Genomic DNA, 19,951 nt, shown 5'->3' with positions numbered 1-19,951 from the left:
CGGGTGATCTACTGTATCCCGTGTGATGATGTAGATCTTTGAACATCAGACATTTTCCATCCCCAACGTAACTTGTTGAAAACTGTTGTCTGCAGCGTCAGTGGATAGAATTATATTCATATGGGCATGAGATCTTCAATGATCTTACATATGTAATAATATTTTAAATGTTACATATGTTAATATGTGTAACTATCTTTTTGTGAGTACAAACATCCTTCTATAGAAATTAGTCCCTAACCCCAGATTTGACATCTGGAGTCATAAATCATGACTCCCAGGTCAAGTTCTACCTAACATTACGTCAGATGGTATAAACAGACATTAAATCACAGACAACACCCACACAAACCTAATTATAGTCTTAATTAAACATAACAAAACCTAATTACCAACCTCCCAAATCATGGGTGAAACCACTTGCGTCTCATTTAATTACAACTGGACACGGACCCCTCAAATCATGGTGGAAGTCCCACCCCCCTATTCAATCAATCAAAGAGATGTGAAAGATAGTTTGACAGAAGCCAACCTACTATAACTACTATGAACACATACAAACACTTCACTTCAATTATCTGCTATGAAACAAGTGTAAGAAATATGGAAAACATGGCACGTGTAATTATCATTAATAACAGTTTGTCAGCTCATAAAATAATAATATAATAAAATAATGTTAATACACATTCAGCGATTAGGTTGGATAACATAGCGTGGATGTGTCAAGGAAACAGAAAAATGTAATTTGCCACAAACTTGCATGAACAATTCTAAATGGTCAGAAGATGCACCATGAAATGTATATCATGGTTCAAAGTGAAATGGAACTACAGTATAACCTGAAAATGTAGTGCTTAATTATTATTCACTATTAATAAAATTGTGTTTATTCATCTGAAACAATTTGTGGTTGGTCTTATTTGTTTGTACATTGTCACCCTAAACAGGAAACTGCTTTTGAGCGGTCTTTTGTGCAACATGTTTAAATGACTTACCCCTCTAAGAAAACCACTGCATTGTTGTTACTTCTATTGACATTGTTCTAATAAGTGATGATACTGATGCCAATGCCATAAAATGTACTGTTGATATATCAAACATGAACTTCCATCCCAACTACTTAATCTGAATTTAAGGACAATCCATTGGGCACAATATGTCATTTCAAAGTGGCTAATTGGGTAATATTTGGTTGAGACGTTGATCAATGAGATTGCAACCTAGATTACCATTCAAAAGTTTGGGGTCACTTAGAAATGTCCTTGTTTTTGAAAGAAAATACAATTTTTTGTCCACAGAGTTCCTCTGTCCAGTGTCTGTGTTATTTTGCCCATCTTAATCTTTTATTTTTATTGGCGAGTCTGAGATGGCTTTTCTTTTCAACTCTGCCTAGAAGGCCAGCATCCCGGAGTCACCTCTTCACTGTTGACATTGAGACTGGTATTTTGTGGGTACTATTTAATGAAGATGCCAGTTGAGGACTTGTGAGACGTCTGTTTCTCAAACTAGACAGACACTCTAATGTACTTGTCCTCTTGCTCAGTTGTGCACCGGGGCCTCCCACTCTTTCTATTCTGGTTAGAGCCAGTTTGCGCTGTTCTGTGAAGGGAGAAGTACACAGCATTGTACGAGACCTTCAGTTTCTTGGCAATTTCTCGCATGGAATAGCCTTCATTTCTCAGAACAAGAATAGACTGAGTTTCAGAATAAAGGTCTCTGTTTCTTCCCATTTTGAGCCTGTGCTCAAACCCACAAATGCTGATGCTCCAGATACTCAACTTTTTTATATCAGCACAACAGTTTTTAGCTGTGCTAACATAATTGCAAAGGGGTTTTCTAATGATCAATTAGCATTTTAATATGTTTAAGCTAATCCAGGTTTATCAACGTGCCATTGGAACACAGGAGTGATGGTTGCTGATAATGGGCGTCTGTACGCCTATGTAGATATTCCATTAATTAAATATATATATTTTTTAATCAGCTGTTTCCAGCTACAATAGTCATTTACAACATTCACAATGTTTACACTGTATTTATGATCAATTTGATGTTATTTTAAATGGACAAAAAAATTGTATTTTCTTTCAAAAACAAGGACATTTCTAAGTGATCCCAAACTTTTGAACGGTAGTGTATATTCACCCACTCAAAAAGACAACCAAAAGTCAGTTGAATTTCCAATGTGTTATCACTATGCTTTTAACAATCTAAAAAGCACAACCAAATTCCAATGGAAAAACAATGTCCGATTTTTGGTTTAGTTGTCACCCTATCAATGCGCTTTCAACCATTTAAAAGCACAACCAGGTTAAAATGAGAATATTTTGTTTATTTATATAAATTGTTATCACTGGTCTACATTAAAAGTATATGGTGCAACCATCTCCCCAGACTTTTGCATGCTATCTTGAACATGCATGCTTTATGATTACATAAGAAATGTATACAGTTACAGTAAACTCAAAATGTGGCCGTGGATGTGTTACTCATTTTAAAAGGTTGAACGTTACATTAAGATTAACTTTAGGGTATCTACTGTATTACAAATGTAATATTGAACTGTGTTTGGTTGACAACGCAACCAAATATTAACGGAGTCACTGGCTTAATCCCATTCTTTAACTTGTATTTTTGGTTGAGTTGGAGACGTGAATCTAACATATCTAACTTGATATGGGCTATTTATTGTATTTTAAAAGTGATATTGAATTGGGTTTGGTCGTCAACCCAACCAAATATCAACATTTGAAGGAAATGTATTTTCTGCTTGGATAGTTCCATTGACTTAATGACTTAATCTGGCTTTAATATATTCTGCTTGGATAGTGCCACTGGCTTAGTCTGGCTTTAATTCCAGTTAGTGTACAAATTAATAACTGATATGTTGGATTCACGTCTCCATCTCAACCAAAACTCTCAACCAACGCATCATCACGCTGTAATGCTGAACTTCAGTTGATTGGAATTGAAAGGCTATGTTCCCTCGTTAGCGGAGACCACATTCACAGTAAACGCTGCTTTCAGGGCCTTCAGAAAGTATTCACATCCCTTTTCTTTATCCACATTTTCATGAGTTACAGCCTGAATTTCAAATAGATTACATTTAGATTTTTTTGGAGTCACTGGCCTACATACAATACCTCATAATGTCAAAGTGGAATAATGTTTTTCAAAATGTATACAAATGAATTCAAATTAAAAGCTGAAATGTCCTGAGTCAATAAGTTTTCAATCACTTTATTATGGAAAGCATAAAGTTCAGGAGTAAAAATGTGCTTAACAAGTCACATAATAAGTTGTATGGACTCACTCTGTGTGCAATAGTGTTTAACATGATTTTTAATGACTACCTCATCTCTGTACCTCACACATACAGATAATTGTAAGGTCCCTCAGTCAAGCAGTGAATGTCAAAAACTGATTCAATCATAAAGACCACATAGGTTATCAAATGCCTTGCAGAGAAGGGCACCTATTGGTAGATGTTTTTAATTTTTTTTAAATTAAAAAGCAGACAATGAATATCCCTTTGAGGATGGTGAAGCTTTTCATTACATTTTGGATGGCGTATCATTACACCCAGTCACTACAAAAGATACAGGCATCCTTCCTAACTCAATTGCCGGAGAGAAAGGAAACCGCTCAGGGATTTCACCATGAGGGAGAAAACTGAGGATGGATCAACATTGTAGGTACTCCTGTACAGAATAAAAATATTCAAAAACAAGCATCCTGTTTGCAACAAGCAATATTGTAATACTGCAAAAAAATGTGGCAAAGCAATTGACTTTTTGTCCTGAATACAAAGTGTTATGTTTGGGGGCAAATCCAATATAACACATTACTGAGGACCACTCTCCATATTTTCAAGCATAGTGGTGGTTGCATCACGTTATGGGCATGCTTGTAATAATTTTTCAGGATAAAAAAAAGAAACCAAATATCTGGTTCCGTCTGCTTTCCACCAGACACTGGAAACCCAAAATACAAGGCCAAATCTACACAGGAGCTGCTTACCAAGAAGACAGTGAATGTTCCTGAGTGGCTGAGTTACAGTTCTGACTTAAATCAACAGCAAGACCTGAAAATGGTTGTCTAGCTATGATCAATAATCAATTTAACAGAGCATGAAGATTTGGCTGTAAGAAGAAATGTGGAATAAGTCAAGGGGTATGAATACTTTCTGAAGACACTGTAAGTAGGCTCCATTGGAAATTGAAAATTGGGAAATCTGTAACGCTTCAGTGATACCTGATGTATAGATTGAATCGAGCCCTAAATATCATTACATTTCGCTAGGCCTTTTGTTTGTTGAATTCTGCGTTGAATTCAAACAATAGCTGTTGATGACTTTGCAAAGGTTATATAGGCCTAAATGGCATCATTGATGATTAATTTGCACTGTTAGACCTACTCCTTGTAAAAATAGCACATTGGTAATAGTCAGTGAAAAATATCATAGCTAAGCAGGGCTGGGCTTGGTTAAAAACCTTGATAAGAGACCAGAGGGTAGCTGTAGACAAATCAATTCTCCAGTACATTGTTTTAAGGTACAGATTCAACATATTTTATACAAGGTTTGTCCTTGTGAGAAACATGATTACCATGATGACATAATCCTGTGGTTAAAATGTCACCCTCAAAACAGTTGATTACTTTTTTCAAATCCAATGTATTTTTCACTTAATTTGTATAGTGATGTGCAATCTAAGTTTGTCAACGTATAGTTTGGGCAGTTTGTGCCCAGTGGGAAGGTTAATTCTATGTTTTTTAACCTGTGCACTTGGATTCCTGTTTATCAGCACATCCCCTTATAATACCAAACCAAGCTGGGCATAAGTACACACACACGACAGGTTTCCTTTTGAACTAATTAGGCCCACATTGTAGGATCACTCCTTTCACTGTGAAGTGAAGCCAAAATGGGGCAAACATCATGTGAGTGTACTATTTAACTAGATGGAAAGAAGACTGGCCAACAGTTAATTGTCACGGATAAAAAAAAACTCACAAATGTGGATTTTCCTCTGTATTGCGTCACATTTGCACCTGTTCTTTTCAGAGGGGCCTGAGACATCAAACATTGAACATGAGGTTAAGAAGGAATATGATTTTATTCACTCCAGAAAATAACAGGTGCAAACCCATCTAACCAAAATAAACTGAAACTTTAAAGAATTACTTGATACAATTCATCACATTTCTCCTTAGTTGGTCTATAAGGATGAGTCTGTTACATATTACTTTGTACATTATTGGTAATGTTTAATTTCTAGTGGCATCAATAAACCTTTCAGATCAACGTTAACAACAAAAGAAAAACGTATAACATTATGATGTGTGATAAACCTCCATAACAAGTTACAACAATGATTTAGGCTTTGTCCATACTAATAATGATATTTGGAAATAGTTCATTTAAAAATAATCCATCAGGCACTACGTGTACTGGAAAGCTTATGTATGACACATGAAGTGTTAACCATGAACAGTAGGTATGAAACTGAACATGTGACAGATGAAAAAAACACACACAAAAAACAAGCTGTGAACAAGCACAGCTTTTAAGAAACAATCTTATTTGTAAAGGACTGTTTGTACAAAGGCCATTCCTTTTATAACTTGTAGCACATGGTCAGGAGTCTCTAACGTGGGAAGGAGAGCTTAAATTAAAGCTAAACAACAGGGTGCACCTTGTTTTTGAAAGAAAAAGTGAATTAGTGAAGAACACTTAAGGGTGAAAGTAATGGTGCAAAATGATTGCATGGGTGGTATAGTGTAATAAATACTTATGAGTGGCAGTTAATTGCAGAAATCCTTCTATTATTATTTTATTCTGTGAACACCTAGTATAAACCCAATAGGCTATTCATGTGTAATGTCTAAATAATTAATAGCATGTCAACAAAGATGTAGACTATTGTTTAAAGCCAATTTTGAGTCATATGACATTGTCGAGTAACACCGGAACCTGATAACAGTTTATTAAACCCTTCCCCTTTTGAACAAAGGAGCAACCTGAACCTCCACATGTTAATCCCTTTACCCGTGCAAAGTAGGCCTACTGTACATATGCGCTCATTAAAATATCATTGTCTCTTTGCTGGACTCTTCCAGGTTGGCTAAAACCAACAGAAAATGGCGGATAAAGGCTAAACATGTGAGGCCTGGGAACCATAGGCCTGTGGATAATACTCACCTTTGAACAAGGGGCAGATTGTGGCTAGAGCATGCACCGGTCCCAGACGGGTGTACTGCCCAATAGCAAACTCCATGAAGAGAAGGGGGATGCCACACAGAAACAGCATGAGAAAGTAAGGAATGAGAAAGGCACCTAAACGAAGGGAGATATGGAGCCAAATAGATTAGTAACACAAGAAGTGTTCAAGATAAACAATAAATGTCTTGTTTAATTTGCAGTTTTTTTGGACCCCCGCAAGGCCAGAGTTTGTTAAGCCTAACATTTCACAAAGCTATACACAGTGTCACAAATTGCTGGCTGGTGGCAATAACATATGTTGGAAATTCAAACATTGCTGATTGTAAAATAAATGTCTGATGCAACATACTAATCAGCTACCAATATATATTTTTATTTTAATATACAACTGTCCTGTATAGGCTACTTGAACCTGCATGACATGAGCCGTCCTCACGCTACCTCCCAGCTTGTATAGGAAGTTGTTGTGCGTGAAACCAGTCTATTAATGCCAAATAATACAGTCAGTCCACCCTCAAATCACAAGCTTAGTGGGGATTGTTTCATTCTGCAGTGTACAATCTATAGCTATATACTGTATTTGGCTGCTATTTATACACTTTTTTTTTAAATGACACATGAAACACATAACCAAAAAATGAGAAAAAAAAAAGTAGTCGGCTTGAGGATAAATTCAGCCATTATTTATTGTTGAACTTGGCAGATTTTGTCTGGCTTATAGCCTACACAAATGGGCTGCAATATTCAAGGTAAATTCAATTAAATCAAATTAAATCCAACAAGAGAAACTCCCCGGTCTCCTGAAGTCCTCCTTTTTTGTGTGCAAATGTTTTCACTACGGCCTGTAGGTCACACAACTTAAACTTAGTCTTGAATGATGCGTGCCAAGATACAGCGGCTTTGGAAAGTATAAAGACCCTTTCTCTTTATCCACATTTTGTTACCTTACAGCCTTATTCTAAAATGGATTCAATTCTTTTTTTCCCTCATCAATCGACACACAGTACCCCATAATGACAAAGTGAAAACAGGTTTAGACATTTTTGCAAATTTATACAAAAATAAAAACAAATACCTTATTTAAGTATTCAGACCCTTTGCTATGAATCTCAAAATTGAGCTCAGGTACATCCTGTTTCCAATGATCATCCTTGAGATGTTTCTACAACTTGGAATCCACCTGTGGTAAATTCAATTGATTGGACATGATTTGGAAAGGCACCCATCAGTCTATATAAGGTCCCACAGTTGGCAGTGCATGTCAGAGCAAAGGAGGCCCATGATATGTGTTTTTGAACACCTGAGTAAGCTCCACTCATTGCACTGGCGCCGTTGAAGCCTTGACCACGGCATTTCTCACTGATATCCCCTTATACTTTCAATCAGTTGAATTTTGTATTTTTCAAGGCCTGAGGCCCAAGAAACAATGAACTCTCAATGTTGGTTCAATTCAAATGAAACTCGACCCAGGCAGTGCACCATCAACTATTGTCTACTACTACCACCAATACAGCATCTCAGTTTACAGAGCAGATCCACCCTATCTCAGTAACTAGATAGAGGTCTGGACTGCTAGCCCAGGAAACAGTCATATATGGTAATTACCATGACAGATAGCTTAACACCAAGGAGGATGAATAGGCAACACATGGTGTGTCTTACTGTAATAAAATCAAGACAGTCTTAATTCACTAAACTACAACTAGAAATGTCCTTATACTTGTTTTAAGCTCTCGGGTGAGGGAATGAGATGCAGACCCCTTATTGTAGTTGTCAGACAGGATTTGAACCCTGGTTCCTCACAGGAGAAACATACATCTTGACCATTAGACCAAGAGGCAATTCCCCCACGAGATTATAAATCCAATTTATGTATGATACATAAACCAGGGATTTGAATGTATGCCAGATTAATTTAGTGCCTTCTAAGTGCCTGAGCAAACCAGTGTGATGGTATCTGTCAGGGTAGCACATTTCTGTTATACAGTGAGGTCCGTGGCAAAGCAGGAGAAGAAGTAAACTATTTGTATTTATTTGATTTAACCTGTGTTTAACTAGGCAAGTCTAACGAGGAAATACAACAGCACACATAATCATCCGTGTCTGTTGTTTGGGAAGGTCTGATGTTTTTCCGAGTCACACATGCCTAGATCTCAGCTGTGCTGTAAGCCAAGGCAATGCAAAGTCATGCTGATGATGATGCAACAATAAAGGACCAGTGCAGTCAAAAATGTAATTTTCCTATGATATATATATATTTCCACCTATGTGGTTTGAATAACACTGTGAAAATTATCATATAATTTTAGTGTAAGAGCTGTTCGAAAAGATAGAGTTTGGGATAGAGTTTTTGCCTGCCTCATGATAATTAGTTAATAGACCAATACAAACAAGAGTTCAAAACCTCTGCCAGTTTTCCTCTCCCCACTTAGCCCACTCCAAGACAGTCCCAGCCAAACTAGTGGTGTGGTTCCTGGCTCCTTCAAGAAGTCCAGTTTATATTCATAACATCTTGACGTTAATCTCAACCTGAAAGTCTTCCTTTGTGGTGTATTTCAGAGGATGTGGCAGACAGAATCCCTGAGATCCAAGTTTCAACATTTTATTAAAAACAGAATCCATATGGCATCATTTGGCTCAATCCTATATTCTATAAAAGGCATGCAAGTAAGATTAAAATGAGCAAGTAAGATTAAAATGAGCAAGTAAGATTAAAATCAGCAAGTAAGATTAAAATCAGCAAGTAAGCAAAATGTCATACATCTTCAAGAAACAAACATCCAACATAAATGAACACATTATCTTTATTCTGAAAGCAACCTTGTTATTGCAGAGTAAAAAGGCTTCTCCTTTTTTGTAATTAGTAAGGCTATTGTTCAACCAAAAGGCATATACACCACAAGTAAAGTTTATGTAGGCTACATCACAGATTGATCATACCTGTTGGCAGGTAGACTAGCAGTTAGAATGTTGGTCCAGTAACCGAAAGGTCGCCAGTTTGAAAGCCCCGAGCCTACAAAGTGAAAAGTCTGTTGATGTGCCCTTGAGCAAGGCACTTAACCGTAATTTGCTCCAGGGGTTCTATACTACTATGGCTGACACCGTAAAACAACACATTTTACTGCACTTATCATGTGTATGTTGCAATAAAAAAAATGCAACAAACAGGAATGCAAACTTCATGTGACTGTGCTCAGTAATTACACTCGTTTCTAAATTAAACAAACCGAAAAATCTTTCTGGATGTATACTTCCACATATACATGCTTACCTCCACCGCTCCTGTAGCAGAGGTATGGAAAGCGCCACACGTTCCCAAGTCCCACCGCGTACCCCACTGACGCGAGGACGAACTCAAGGCGGCGACCCCAGGTGGCTCTTTCTGCTGTCGCGTGCCCCACTTTCTTTGATAACATAGCATTCACGTTTAAGGGTGCTTTCAAAACAATATCAGTCTCCTCTTTGTAAACTCCCAAGGTGGTGGATGATGTCTTTTCGGATCCCACTCCCATTGTAAAAGTGTAATAGTCTTGACGCTCACCAACAATTTCAATTAAGTCATGGGCTACTATGCCACTTACTAACAGATAACAGTCGAAGTTTCAGCTTAATCAATAGGCTAAATGTGACGAGAACCTTTATAATAGAATAAATCAGTACGATAATACTGAATATTATGAACAAAGCCTATAGCAGGAAATATATAATAGGCGCACGAGTAAAATGTCTAAACCAAATAGGCTACAGGCAATCTGGACAACTCAATTTCCTTATGAAACACAATTATATTGGTATACTAGCTTTAGCCTACAACGTGCGCTATCTTGCTGTAGGCATCAGTTGATACCTCATTCGACGACTGCCTGACATATCACAACTAATGCCCCGATTTACCATCAATTCACATGCAGGATAATATGCACTAAACTCCCGGTAACCTACCCGTTCTTATTATAACTCAATGAACCCACCGAAACATTGACCGAAAAATGTTCATTCCACCTGCTTATGTACTGTCATAAAAAAAAATCGGGAACCCGCCCCTACGTGCCGTAGTTTCCTAGCGATGCCCTTGTTGTGGGGTTTCCACTAGTTACCACAGCCACAAACTACAAATTGGCAGTCAAAATTAATGAACACAAAAATGGTCTTAATTTAAGGTTAGGGTTAGGCATAAGGTTTTAGCAGTGTGGTTTAAGGTTAATATTTGGTTTGAGTCGAGTGTGATGCAATTATGTATATAATTCCTGGATTGCCGATGCTATGTATTGGCCATTGACAGGCTCTGAAGCCACGGGTCGGCCATATTGGCTCTACCCTGTAGGCGCAGTCCTCCTAAGAATGAATGAAATTCCACAGTATTTCAATTAAGTGTCACATGTATTGACAAAATTACATTAAGTTTTTATTTTGATGTAGTGGGGACGACCGTAACATTAGTAGTCTCTAATAATTATACTTTATGGAAAAGGTTTTTATATATTTTTTCAGGTTTTATTTTTATGTTTAGCTCACATTATATAATTTAAAAGTATGCATTAAGGGGTCTTTAATATAATAAAACGTGGCAGAAACGAATTGAGACATTAATAAATGCATTTCTATAGCTCCAAAATGTGTTTTACGACAGTGAGGGAGTGCCAAGATGGAGGCGTAGGGGCTTCAAAACAGTGCCCCTTATAAAATCATCAAGTGTAAATATAAATCATTAGTGCGATGTCTGACGTCACTGTTTTAAAGGCTGCGTTCATACAGGCAGACCAATTTTTTTCACTAATTGGTATTTTAACAAATAAGATCATCTCTGAAAAGCGCAGACGTGAAAATATTGCATGTGTTTGGTCAAAAGACCAATTAGTGAAAAAATCAGAATTGGGCTGCCTGTGTAAACACTCAATCAAACCTTTTCAGTTGATTATGTTTCATTATCACTTGACTTGTAAAGGATTTAGATGCGATTCTTAAAAAAATTATTTGGAGGAACAAGCCTCACTATCTAAGGAAATCAATTATCAGTAGTACCCAGAAACAAAGAGATCTTGTGGTTTTAGATTTCAATATAGGGTGAATTCAGAAAGAGTGGGACATATAAACTGGGAGAGATTAAACGCCCACAACATTAGAAATCCACTTTTTCGAGTTGAAAGATGGCCAGAGTTTACCCATGATGTTGCACAATGATGTAAGTCAATAAGTTAGCGTTTTAGTCAAAGTATGATATGGCAAAACCGAACTACCTGCTTCATGCAAAATTGTGCCAATGACGTGTCTTGTGAAATTACCTATAAATAATTTTTCGCCTATGTTTAATTGAAGGATGGGTTTTATTTGATTGGTACCACCCACCAGCATGGCTTTGTTTATTAATCAGAAACATATGCAAAGTTTGAGTCGCAGCTGAGTAATATTAAAGTCCGCCACAGCGGACGCGTCATAATACCTATAAAACTTTTACAGACGCACAACCGAGAGCATCCTGTCAGGCTGTATCGCCGCCTGGTACGGCAACTGCTCCGCCCACAACCGTAGGCTCTCCAGAGGATAGTGAGGTCTGCACAACACATCACCGGGGGCAAACTACCTGCTCTCCAGGACACCTACACTACCCGGTGTCACAGAAAGGCCAAAAAGATCATCAAGGACAACAACCACCCGAGTCACTGCCTGTTCACTCCGCTATCATCCAGAAGACGAGGTCAGTACAGGTGCATCAAAGCTGGGACCGAGAGACTGAAAAACAGCTTATATCTCAAGGTCATCAGACTGTTAAACAGCCATCACTAACATTGAGTGGCTGCTGCCAACATACTGACTCAAATATCTAGCCACTTTAATAATAAAAAATTGGATGTAATAAATGTATCACTAGCCACTTTAATTAATAGACAATGCCACTTTATATAATGTTTACATACCCTACATTACTCATCTATGTATACAGTGGGGCAAAAAAAGTATTTAGTCAGCCACCAATTGTGCAAGTTCTCCCACTTAAAAAGATGAGAGGCCTGTAATTTACATCATTAGGTACACTTCAACTATGACAGACAAAATGAGAAAAAAAAATTTTTGCAAATTATGGTGGAAAATAAGTATTTGGTCACCTACAAACAAGCAATATTTCTGGCTCTCACAGACCTGTAACTTCTTTAAGAGGCTCCTCTGTCTTCCACTCGTTACCTGTATTAATGGCACCTGTTTGAACTTGTTATCAGTATAAAAGACACCTGTCCATAACCTCAAACTGTCACACTCCAAACTCCACTATGGCCAAGACCAAAGAGCTGTCAAAGGACACCAGAAACAAAATTGAAGACCTGCACCAGGCTGGGAAGACTGAATCTGCAATAGGTAAGCAGCTTGGTTTGAAGAAAGCAATTGTGGGAGCAATTATTAGGAAATGGAAGACATACAAGACCACTGATAATCTCCCTCGATCTGGGGCACCACGCAAGATCTCACCCCGTGGGGTCAAAATGATCACAAGAACGGTGAGCAAAAATCCCAGAACCACACGGGGGGACCTAGTGAATGACCTGCAGAGAGCTGGGACCAAAGTAACAAAGCCTACCATTAGTAACACACTACGCCACCAGGGACTCAAATGCTGCAGTGCCAGACGTGTCCCCCTGCTTAAGCCAGTACATGTCCAGGCCCGTCTGAAGTTTGCTAGAGATCATTTGGATGATCCAGAAGAAGATTGGGAAAATGTCATATGGTCAGATGAAACCAAAATATAACTTTTTGGTAAAAACTCAACTCGTCGTGTTTGGAGGACAAAGAATGCTGAGTTGCATCCAAAGAACACCATACCTACTGTGAAGCATGGGGGTGGAACCATCATGCTTTGGGGCTGTTTTTCTGCAAAGGGACCAGGACGACTGATCCGTGTAAAGGAAAGAATGAATGGGGCCATGTATCGTGAGATTTTGAGTGAAAACCTCCTTCCATCAGCAAGGGCATTGAAGATAAAACGTGGCTGGATCTTTCAGCATGAGAATGATCCCAAACACACCACCCGGGCAACGAAGGAGTGGCTTCGTAAGAAGCATTTCAAGGTCCTGGAGTGGCCTAGCCAGTCTCCAGATCTCAACCCATAGAAAATCTTTGGAGAGAGTTGAAAGTCCATGATGCCCAGCAACAGCCCCAAAACATCACTGCTCTATAAGAGATCTGCATGGAGGAATGGGCCAAAATACCAGCAACAGTGTGTGAAAACCTTGTGAAGACTTACAGAAAACGTTTGACCTGTCATTGCCAACAACAAAGTATTGAGATAAACTTTTGTTATTGACCAAAGACTTATTTTCCACCATAATTTGCAAATAAATTCATAAAAAATCCTACAATGTGATTTTCTGGATTTTTTTCCCCCTAATTTTGTCTGTCATAGTTGAAGTGTACCTATGATGAAAATTACAGGCCTCTCTCATCTTTTTAAGTGGGAGAACTTGCACAATTGGTGGCTGACTAAATACTTTTTTGCCCCACTGTATACTGTACTCTATACCATCTACTGCATTTTGCCTATGCCGTTCGGCCTTCGCTCATTCATATATTTGTACGTACATAATCTTATGAATTCCTTTACACTTGTGTATAAGGTAGGTGTTGCGAAATTGTTAGATATTACTGCATGGTCGGAACTAGAAGCACAAGCATTTCCCTACACTCGCATTAACATCTGCTAACCATGTTCATGTGACAAATAAAATTTGATGTGCTTTGAAAACCTAGTGGTCAAACACGGAAATTGTTCCAATCGTCTTTCCACCATTCATTTTTCACATAGAGCATATTACAAACACTTCAAATTATCTTTGAACCTGAACCAGAAAAACCGCTACCCTCTCTGTCATCCCTGTCTGTACCAGACATTGTTAAAAACAAGGGCACCTGGAGTATGCAGGCATCCTGGCTGGGATAGAGCTGTTGGTGGAGCACAGAAGGCTATATGGCAGGCAACAGTTGGACCGCGCACCAACCCCCAACTGGCACACCATGAGAAGAGGGAGGTTGACGGCCAGCAATTATGGAGCAGTGGTTAGGGCCAAGCGTGTTACTCATTCGTTGCTAAAAAGGGTCCTCAGATCAGTCGTTGGATGGGGTGTCTGTATAGTGGGGCACAGATAATGACGAGGAGGGCACCAGACCATCCAGTGAGGCATCAAGGCAAATGGCTACAGGGATGGGTGTGCAGGAGTTAGGGCTTTGGGTCACGAGATCTGGGATCCTGGGTGCCTCACTGGACGGTCTGTTGGGCACCACAGCCGTGGTGGAGGTCAAGTATCCCTATGGTGCAAGGGACCTTACCATTTGAAGAGGCAGTCAAGTCGAAGAATTTCTATTTCGAGGAGAAAGGGTCTTACAGCCTCCGTGAAGATGATTTTTTTACTGGTCGAAGGTCAGTTCCACATCACTGGACGGGACACCTGCTTCTTCATTGTGTGAACCACCAAAGCCAACATCAGCATGATGACCTCTGACAGATTCGTATTTCTCCTCTTGTCAGTACCTGTTTTCAGGGAAGCCAATGGTCCAAAATTATTCCACATAGTTCATACACACACTAGGCTCCCAGAATAGGTTATATTAGATAGAGGTTTTGCTCAAAGCAGCCAACTAAAGTCATGTAGTTAACGTAAGTTAAATCACTAAGGCTGTTCTGAGTGCATCTCCTCAGTTTCATTCAGTAGTACATCACAATTCACATTGCATTTTATCATGGTCACAGTGGGAATTTATACATGTGATGTTCAAATTATTTCTTACCCTGTGTCTTACCCCATTCATCCCTGCCTGTACCTGACATTGTTGAAAAACAAGTGAACAATAAATAAAAATCATACACAAACAATAGGCTTCTAGAATAGGTTAGATTATATTCAAGTTTTGCTCAAAGCAGTCAACTAAAGTAATGTAGTTAACATAACGTAAGTTAAATCACAAAGTTTGAGTGCATCTCCTTAGTTTCATTCAGTAATACAATACAATTAGAAACACAAGCAATTCGCTGCACCTGAAATAGCATCTGCAAATCTGTGTACTGTATGTGACCAAAACTTTGATTTGAATAATAAATTAACTAGTTTCATAATACAAATGTTGATAAGACCTTAATTAATTGAAACAAACATCACTTGGGTAGCGGTAGATTGATTTTTATTGTCATAGATCGATCTACCAAAAAGTGCCACAGACTCACAATGGCTTCTTCTAGCGGCTTGGTTTGGAGTTACAAGGTATTCAGTGTGATGGTTGAAACCATTTTGGTTGACTATTGTCAGCCGTGTTTTGGCACAATTTTTCAAAAGTTATGTCTATCTAGAGGAATAAATGCATAAAAAAATGATGAACAGAAAGGACAAATAATTTACTTGAATGGGGACTCCTGTTCTATTCATTTTATTTCTATGCCTTTAATCCTATCTGATAGGGCGAAATCCAGATATACTGAACAAAAATATAAACGCAACATGTAAAGTGTTGGTCCCATGTTTCATGAACTGAAATAAAATATCCCAGAAATGTTCTTTATTCATAAAAAGCTTATTTTCCTCAATTGTTTACATCCCTGTTAGTGAGCATTTCTCCTTTTGCCAAGATAATCCATCCACTGGACAGGTGTAGCATATCAAGAAGCTGATTAAACAGCATGATCATGACACAGTTGCACCTTATGCCGGGGATAATAAAAGACCACTTTAAAATGTGCAGTTTGTCACACAACACAATACCACAGATATCTCAAGTTTTGAGGGAGTGTGCAATTGGCATGCTGACTGCAGGACTGTCCACCAGAGCTGTTGCCAAAGAATTGAATGTTAGTTTCTCTATGTCGTTTTAGAGAATTTGGCAGTGCATCCAACCTGCCTCACAACCGCAGCCCCAGGACCACCACATCCAGCTTCTTCACCTCCGGGATCGTCTGAGGGGGAGCTGAGGCATATTTCTGTCTGTAATAAAGCTCTTTTGTGGGGAAAAAAACTCATTCTGATTGGCTGGGCCTGGTTCCCAAGTGTGTGGGACTAGGCCCACCTATGGCTGCGCCCTTGCCCAGTCATGAAATCCATAGATTAGGGCTTAATTTATGAAAAGATGGGCGCAGGTATACTGCCGGTCAAAAGTTTTAGAACACCTACTCTTTCAAGGGATTTTCTATGTTTGTACTATTTTCGACATTGTATGAAATAACACATATGGCATCATGTAGAGACTTGCTTGGGTTGAGAGAATGCCAAGAGTGTGCAAGCTGTCATCAAAGCAACGGGTGGCTATTTGAAGAATCTCAAATATAAATATATTTTGATTTGTTTAACACTTTTTTGGTTACTACATAATTCCATATGTGTTATTTCATAGTTGTGATGTCTTCACTATCATTTCTACAATGTAGAAAATAGTAAAAATAAAGAAACCCCCTTGAATGAGTAGGTGTTCTAAAACTTTTGACAGGTATCCACTCCACCAAACCGTAGAATAGTAGCTATCCTGTATGGAGAAATAAAGTGAGATCCCTACTTTTTGACAGTAGATGGTGCTCCCGTTTCAGTGCAGTAGTGGATATTGGCCTGTGGGCTCCAATTATTTTCTCCTGTTCCAGGTGTTGCTGTTTGATTCCTTCCGGTCTCCGTACAGGAATTTCAACTGCATGACGTCATTTATCCTGCTAACAAAGTTAGGCTACTGCAAAACTGAGCTGGGATATTAACCTTCCTTGAAAAATGTGACGGGATTTAGCGGACAATTTCCCTAGAACTGGATTTTAAGATTTTTGGATGTGTAGAATGAAAACACCCCATTGTAACTCATGCTGGATCACGATGAGAACTTTCTGAGAAGAAGAAAAATCGACGACACACAGAAATTAGTTATATGGAGGAACTGGAAGGTGAGCGGTCTAAACTTTTTTTCCCCATTAAATTGTTAATTTGCTTAGCCTACATGTGGATAACAATGTGGATTTAAAATAATATATTGTTGTTTATATATCAAAAATATTTGGTGTGTAAAGGGAAGCCCAAGTTACATCCAGTAGGGGGGACGCACAATTTTCTGGACTTGGTCAATTTTCGAGCAGATAGTGTTTATGTCAAATGAGAACTTGCTGCAATGTATCTGATCATCGGGACATACATAGTTACTTTGTAACTACGGCAATGACTGCCATCAAAGTTCAGCTGATTATGTTGACTTATACTATGTATTCTACTGCGAGTCCAATTCACTACCCACTTTATATTTGTAAATATAGTAAATTATTACTGTGCATACTACCCATATTACTTGTTATTTTGTACTTTACTGTTATTGATTAATGTAGGCTACTGCATTGAGGGAGCTAGAATTTTGCTGCACGTTTTATACCTGCTGTAAACTGTTGAAATATGAAGAAATAAGATTTTACTCAAACTTGAATTTAGCTTCTTGGATTCATTGGTCTTGTTTGAGTGGTAAAGCTGAAGCAACCAATAATTTACATATACACTAGAATTAATGATGGGGGCGCTGTGTTGAAGCCACCTTGCCTCCACCTTGGCACTCCCCCCACCATTGTAAAAAATATTTTGGAATCTATAGAAATCCATTTATTAATATCTACATTTGTTTTTGCCACATTTATTATATTAGACACCATAATGCATACTTTTAAATGATATTATGTGAGCTAAAAATACAAAATATGTAAACATTTTACTTAAAGAATATTTTTTTGAGATTACTAATGTTACTGTCAACAACAAAAAAACTTAAATTAATGTAATTTGTCCTTGAAGCATTTAATTGAAATACTGTATAATTCCTATGGAGTACTGCTCCTACTGGAGAGTGCCATTATTGCCAACCGGTGGGTGGCTTCAAAGTATCTCAATGGCCAATACATAGCATCGGCAGTCCATGTTTTATATACCTAATTAGAAGCAACCTACTTCAGATGAAAGTCAAGGAGTGGAGTTGAGGTATGTACATCTCTGACAGCCGAAAGTCGGACACTGATTGGTTTTCCAACAGCAAGGCTCAGTGCAACATGGCAGTGTTGCCATTGTTGATTAATATTTTCTTTGTAATGTTGAAATAAACATGTCTCCAAACCCCATATCACACACTATAAATATGTGTACATTGTACTGTTAATTAGGGAGAGAGGGACTCATATCAATCATTTGTACACTGTATACATTGCGCAAAGTTGCTTCCTGTTTCAGTCACGTCCTGTTCGCGTGGGTCAAACAAAAACACTTTAATGATTGGTTGAGTTATTGCCTCCCACAATGCAGGTGATGGCTGCAAGTTGCAGCTGGGGCAACTGCTGCAACTTGCAGAAAATTGCAGTCGGCTTCATGACCATTGATCACATGGTTGTTGTAAAGTTCGTGCAGTCGACATTTAGGCGCAAGTCAGACCATTTTCATCCCCATAATGCAACATACTTTGAAAGGTTACCGACTTGACAAAAGTGAGCTGCTCGAACACGCCCACTCAATTCTAAATCCCCCAGTTTTCACATCATATTCATTGCATAGAGCTTGCTAGGGGTGTATTCATTACAGAAACATTTTTAAGAAGCAAACAGAGGAAACAGGGAGGGACCTACCTGAATTTGTCCAATAGAAACTCTTGTTTGCGTTTTACATTTTGAGTAGGTCCCGTGTGGCTCGGTTGGTAGAGCATGGCACTTGCAACGCCAGGGTTGTGGGTTTATTCCCATGGGGGACCAGTATGACAATGTATGCACTCACAACCCTGGCGTTGCAAGCGCCAATGTAAGTCGCTCTGGATAAGAGCATCTGCTAAATTCGATTAAAACATTTTAAAAAACGTTTTGTGGCTGCAGGGGCAGTATTGAGTAGCTTGGATGAAAAGGTGCCCATTGTAAACGGCCAGCTCCTCAGCCTCAGTTGCTAATATATGCATATTATTATTAGTATTGGATAGAAAACACTCTAGAGTTTCCAAAACTGTCAAAATATTGTCTGTGAGTATAACAGAACTGATATTGCAGGCGAAACCCTGAGGAAAATCAAAGCAGGAAGTGGCTTCTATTTTGAAAACTCCATGTTCCATAGCCTCCCATTGCTCCATTTAAAGGAATATGAACCAGATTTCTCTTCCTATCGCTTCCTCAAGGTGTCAACAGTCTTCAGACATAGTTTCAGGCTTTTATTTTGAAAAATGAGCCAGACCGGTAACATTGCGTCAAGTGGTCACGTGAGTTTTGCTCGCGCAACAAGAGTTTGGATAGGTATTGCTTTACCCTCTCCTACTGTGAAAGACATTTGCGGTTGATATACACTGCTCAAAAAAATTAAGGGAACACTAAAATAACACATCCTAGATCTGAATGAATGAAATATTCTTATTAAATACTTTTTTCTTTACATAGTTTAATGTGCTGACAACCAAAATCACACAAATTATCAATGGAAATCAAATTTATCAACCCATGGAGGTTTGGATTTGGAGTGACACTCAAAATTAAAGTGGAAAACCACACTACATGCTGATCCAACTTTGATGTAATGTCCTTAAAACAAGTCAAAATGAGGCTCAGTAGTGTGTGTGGCCTCCACGTGCCTGTATGACCTCCCTACAATGCCTGGGCATGCTCCTGATGAGTCCTGGACAGTCTGTGGCGCATCTGTGGCGTTGGTGGACGGAGCGAGACATGATGTCCCAGATGTGCTCAACTGGATTCAGGTCTGGGGAACGGGCGGGCCAGTCCAT

At 38.6% G+C, this 19,951-nt stretch overlaps 2 protein-coding genes across 2 annotated transcripts in view; one reads left to right on the top strand and one right to left on the bottom strand.

Annotated features, from left to right (window-relative positions):
* Window positions 1–10,236, bottom strand: part of LOC115111662 (sodium- and chloride-dependent GABA transporter ine-like) — a 55,806-nt gene extending 45,570 nt beyond the window's left edge. Inside the window, exons 1-2 of the mRNA XM_029637978.2 lie at window positions 9,498–10,236; window positions 6,206–6,340 (exon numbers count right to left, since the gene is read on the bottom strand). Coding sequence (XP_029493838.1) covers window positions 6,206–6,340; window positions 9,498–9,738 — 376 coding nt within the window. The 5' untranslated portion in view covers window positions 9,739–10,236. The remainder of the gene's footprint in view (window positions 1–6,205; window positions 6,341–9,497) is intronic.
* Window positions 10,237–16,850: 6,614 nt separating this feature from the next.
* LOC115111661 (LIM domain kinase 2-like) overlaps window positions 16,851–19,951 on the top strand; it is a 36,391-nt gene continuing 33,290 nt past the window's right edge. The window contains exon 1 of the mRNA XM_029637977.2: window positions 16,851–17,117. Coding sequence (XP_029493837.1) covers window positions 17,102–17,117 — 16 coding nt within the window. The 5' untranslated portion in view covers window positions 16,851–17,101. The remainder of the gene's footprint in view (window positions 17,118–19,951) is intronic.

This window comes from Oncorhynchus nerka, linkage group LG27, assembly GCF_034236695.1.
Source record: "Oncorhynchus nerka isolate Pitt River linkage group LG27, Oner_Uvic_2.0, whole genome shotgun sequence".
Taxonomy (NCBI): Eukaryota; Metazoa; Chordata; class Actinopteri; order Salmoniformes; family Salmonidae; genus Oncorhynchus; species Oncorhynchus nerka.
The sequence above is the reverse complement of the archived record's forward strand: the minus strand, read 5'-3'. Positions and strand labels throughout refer to the sequence as shown.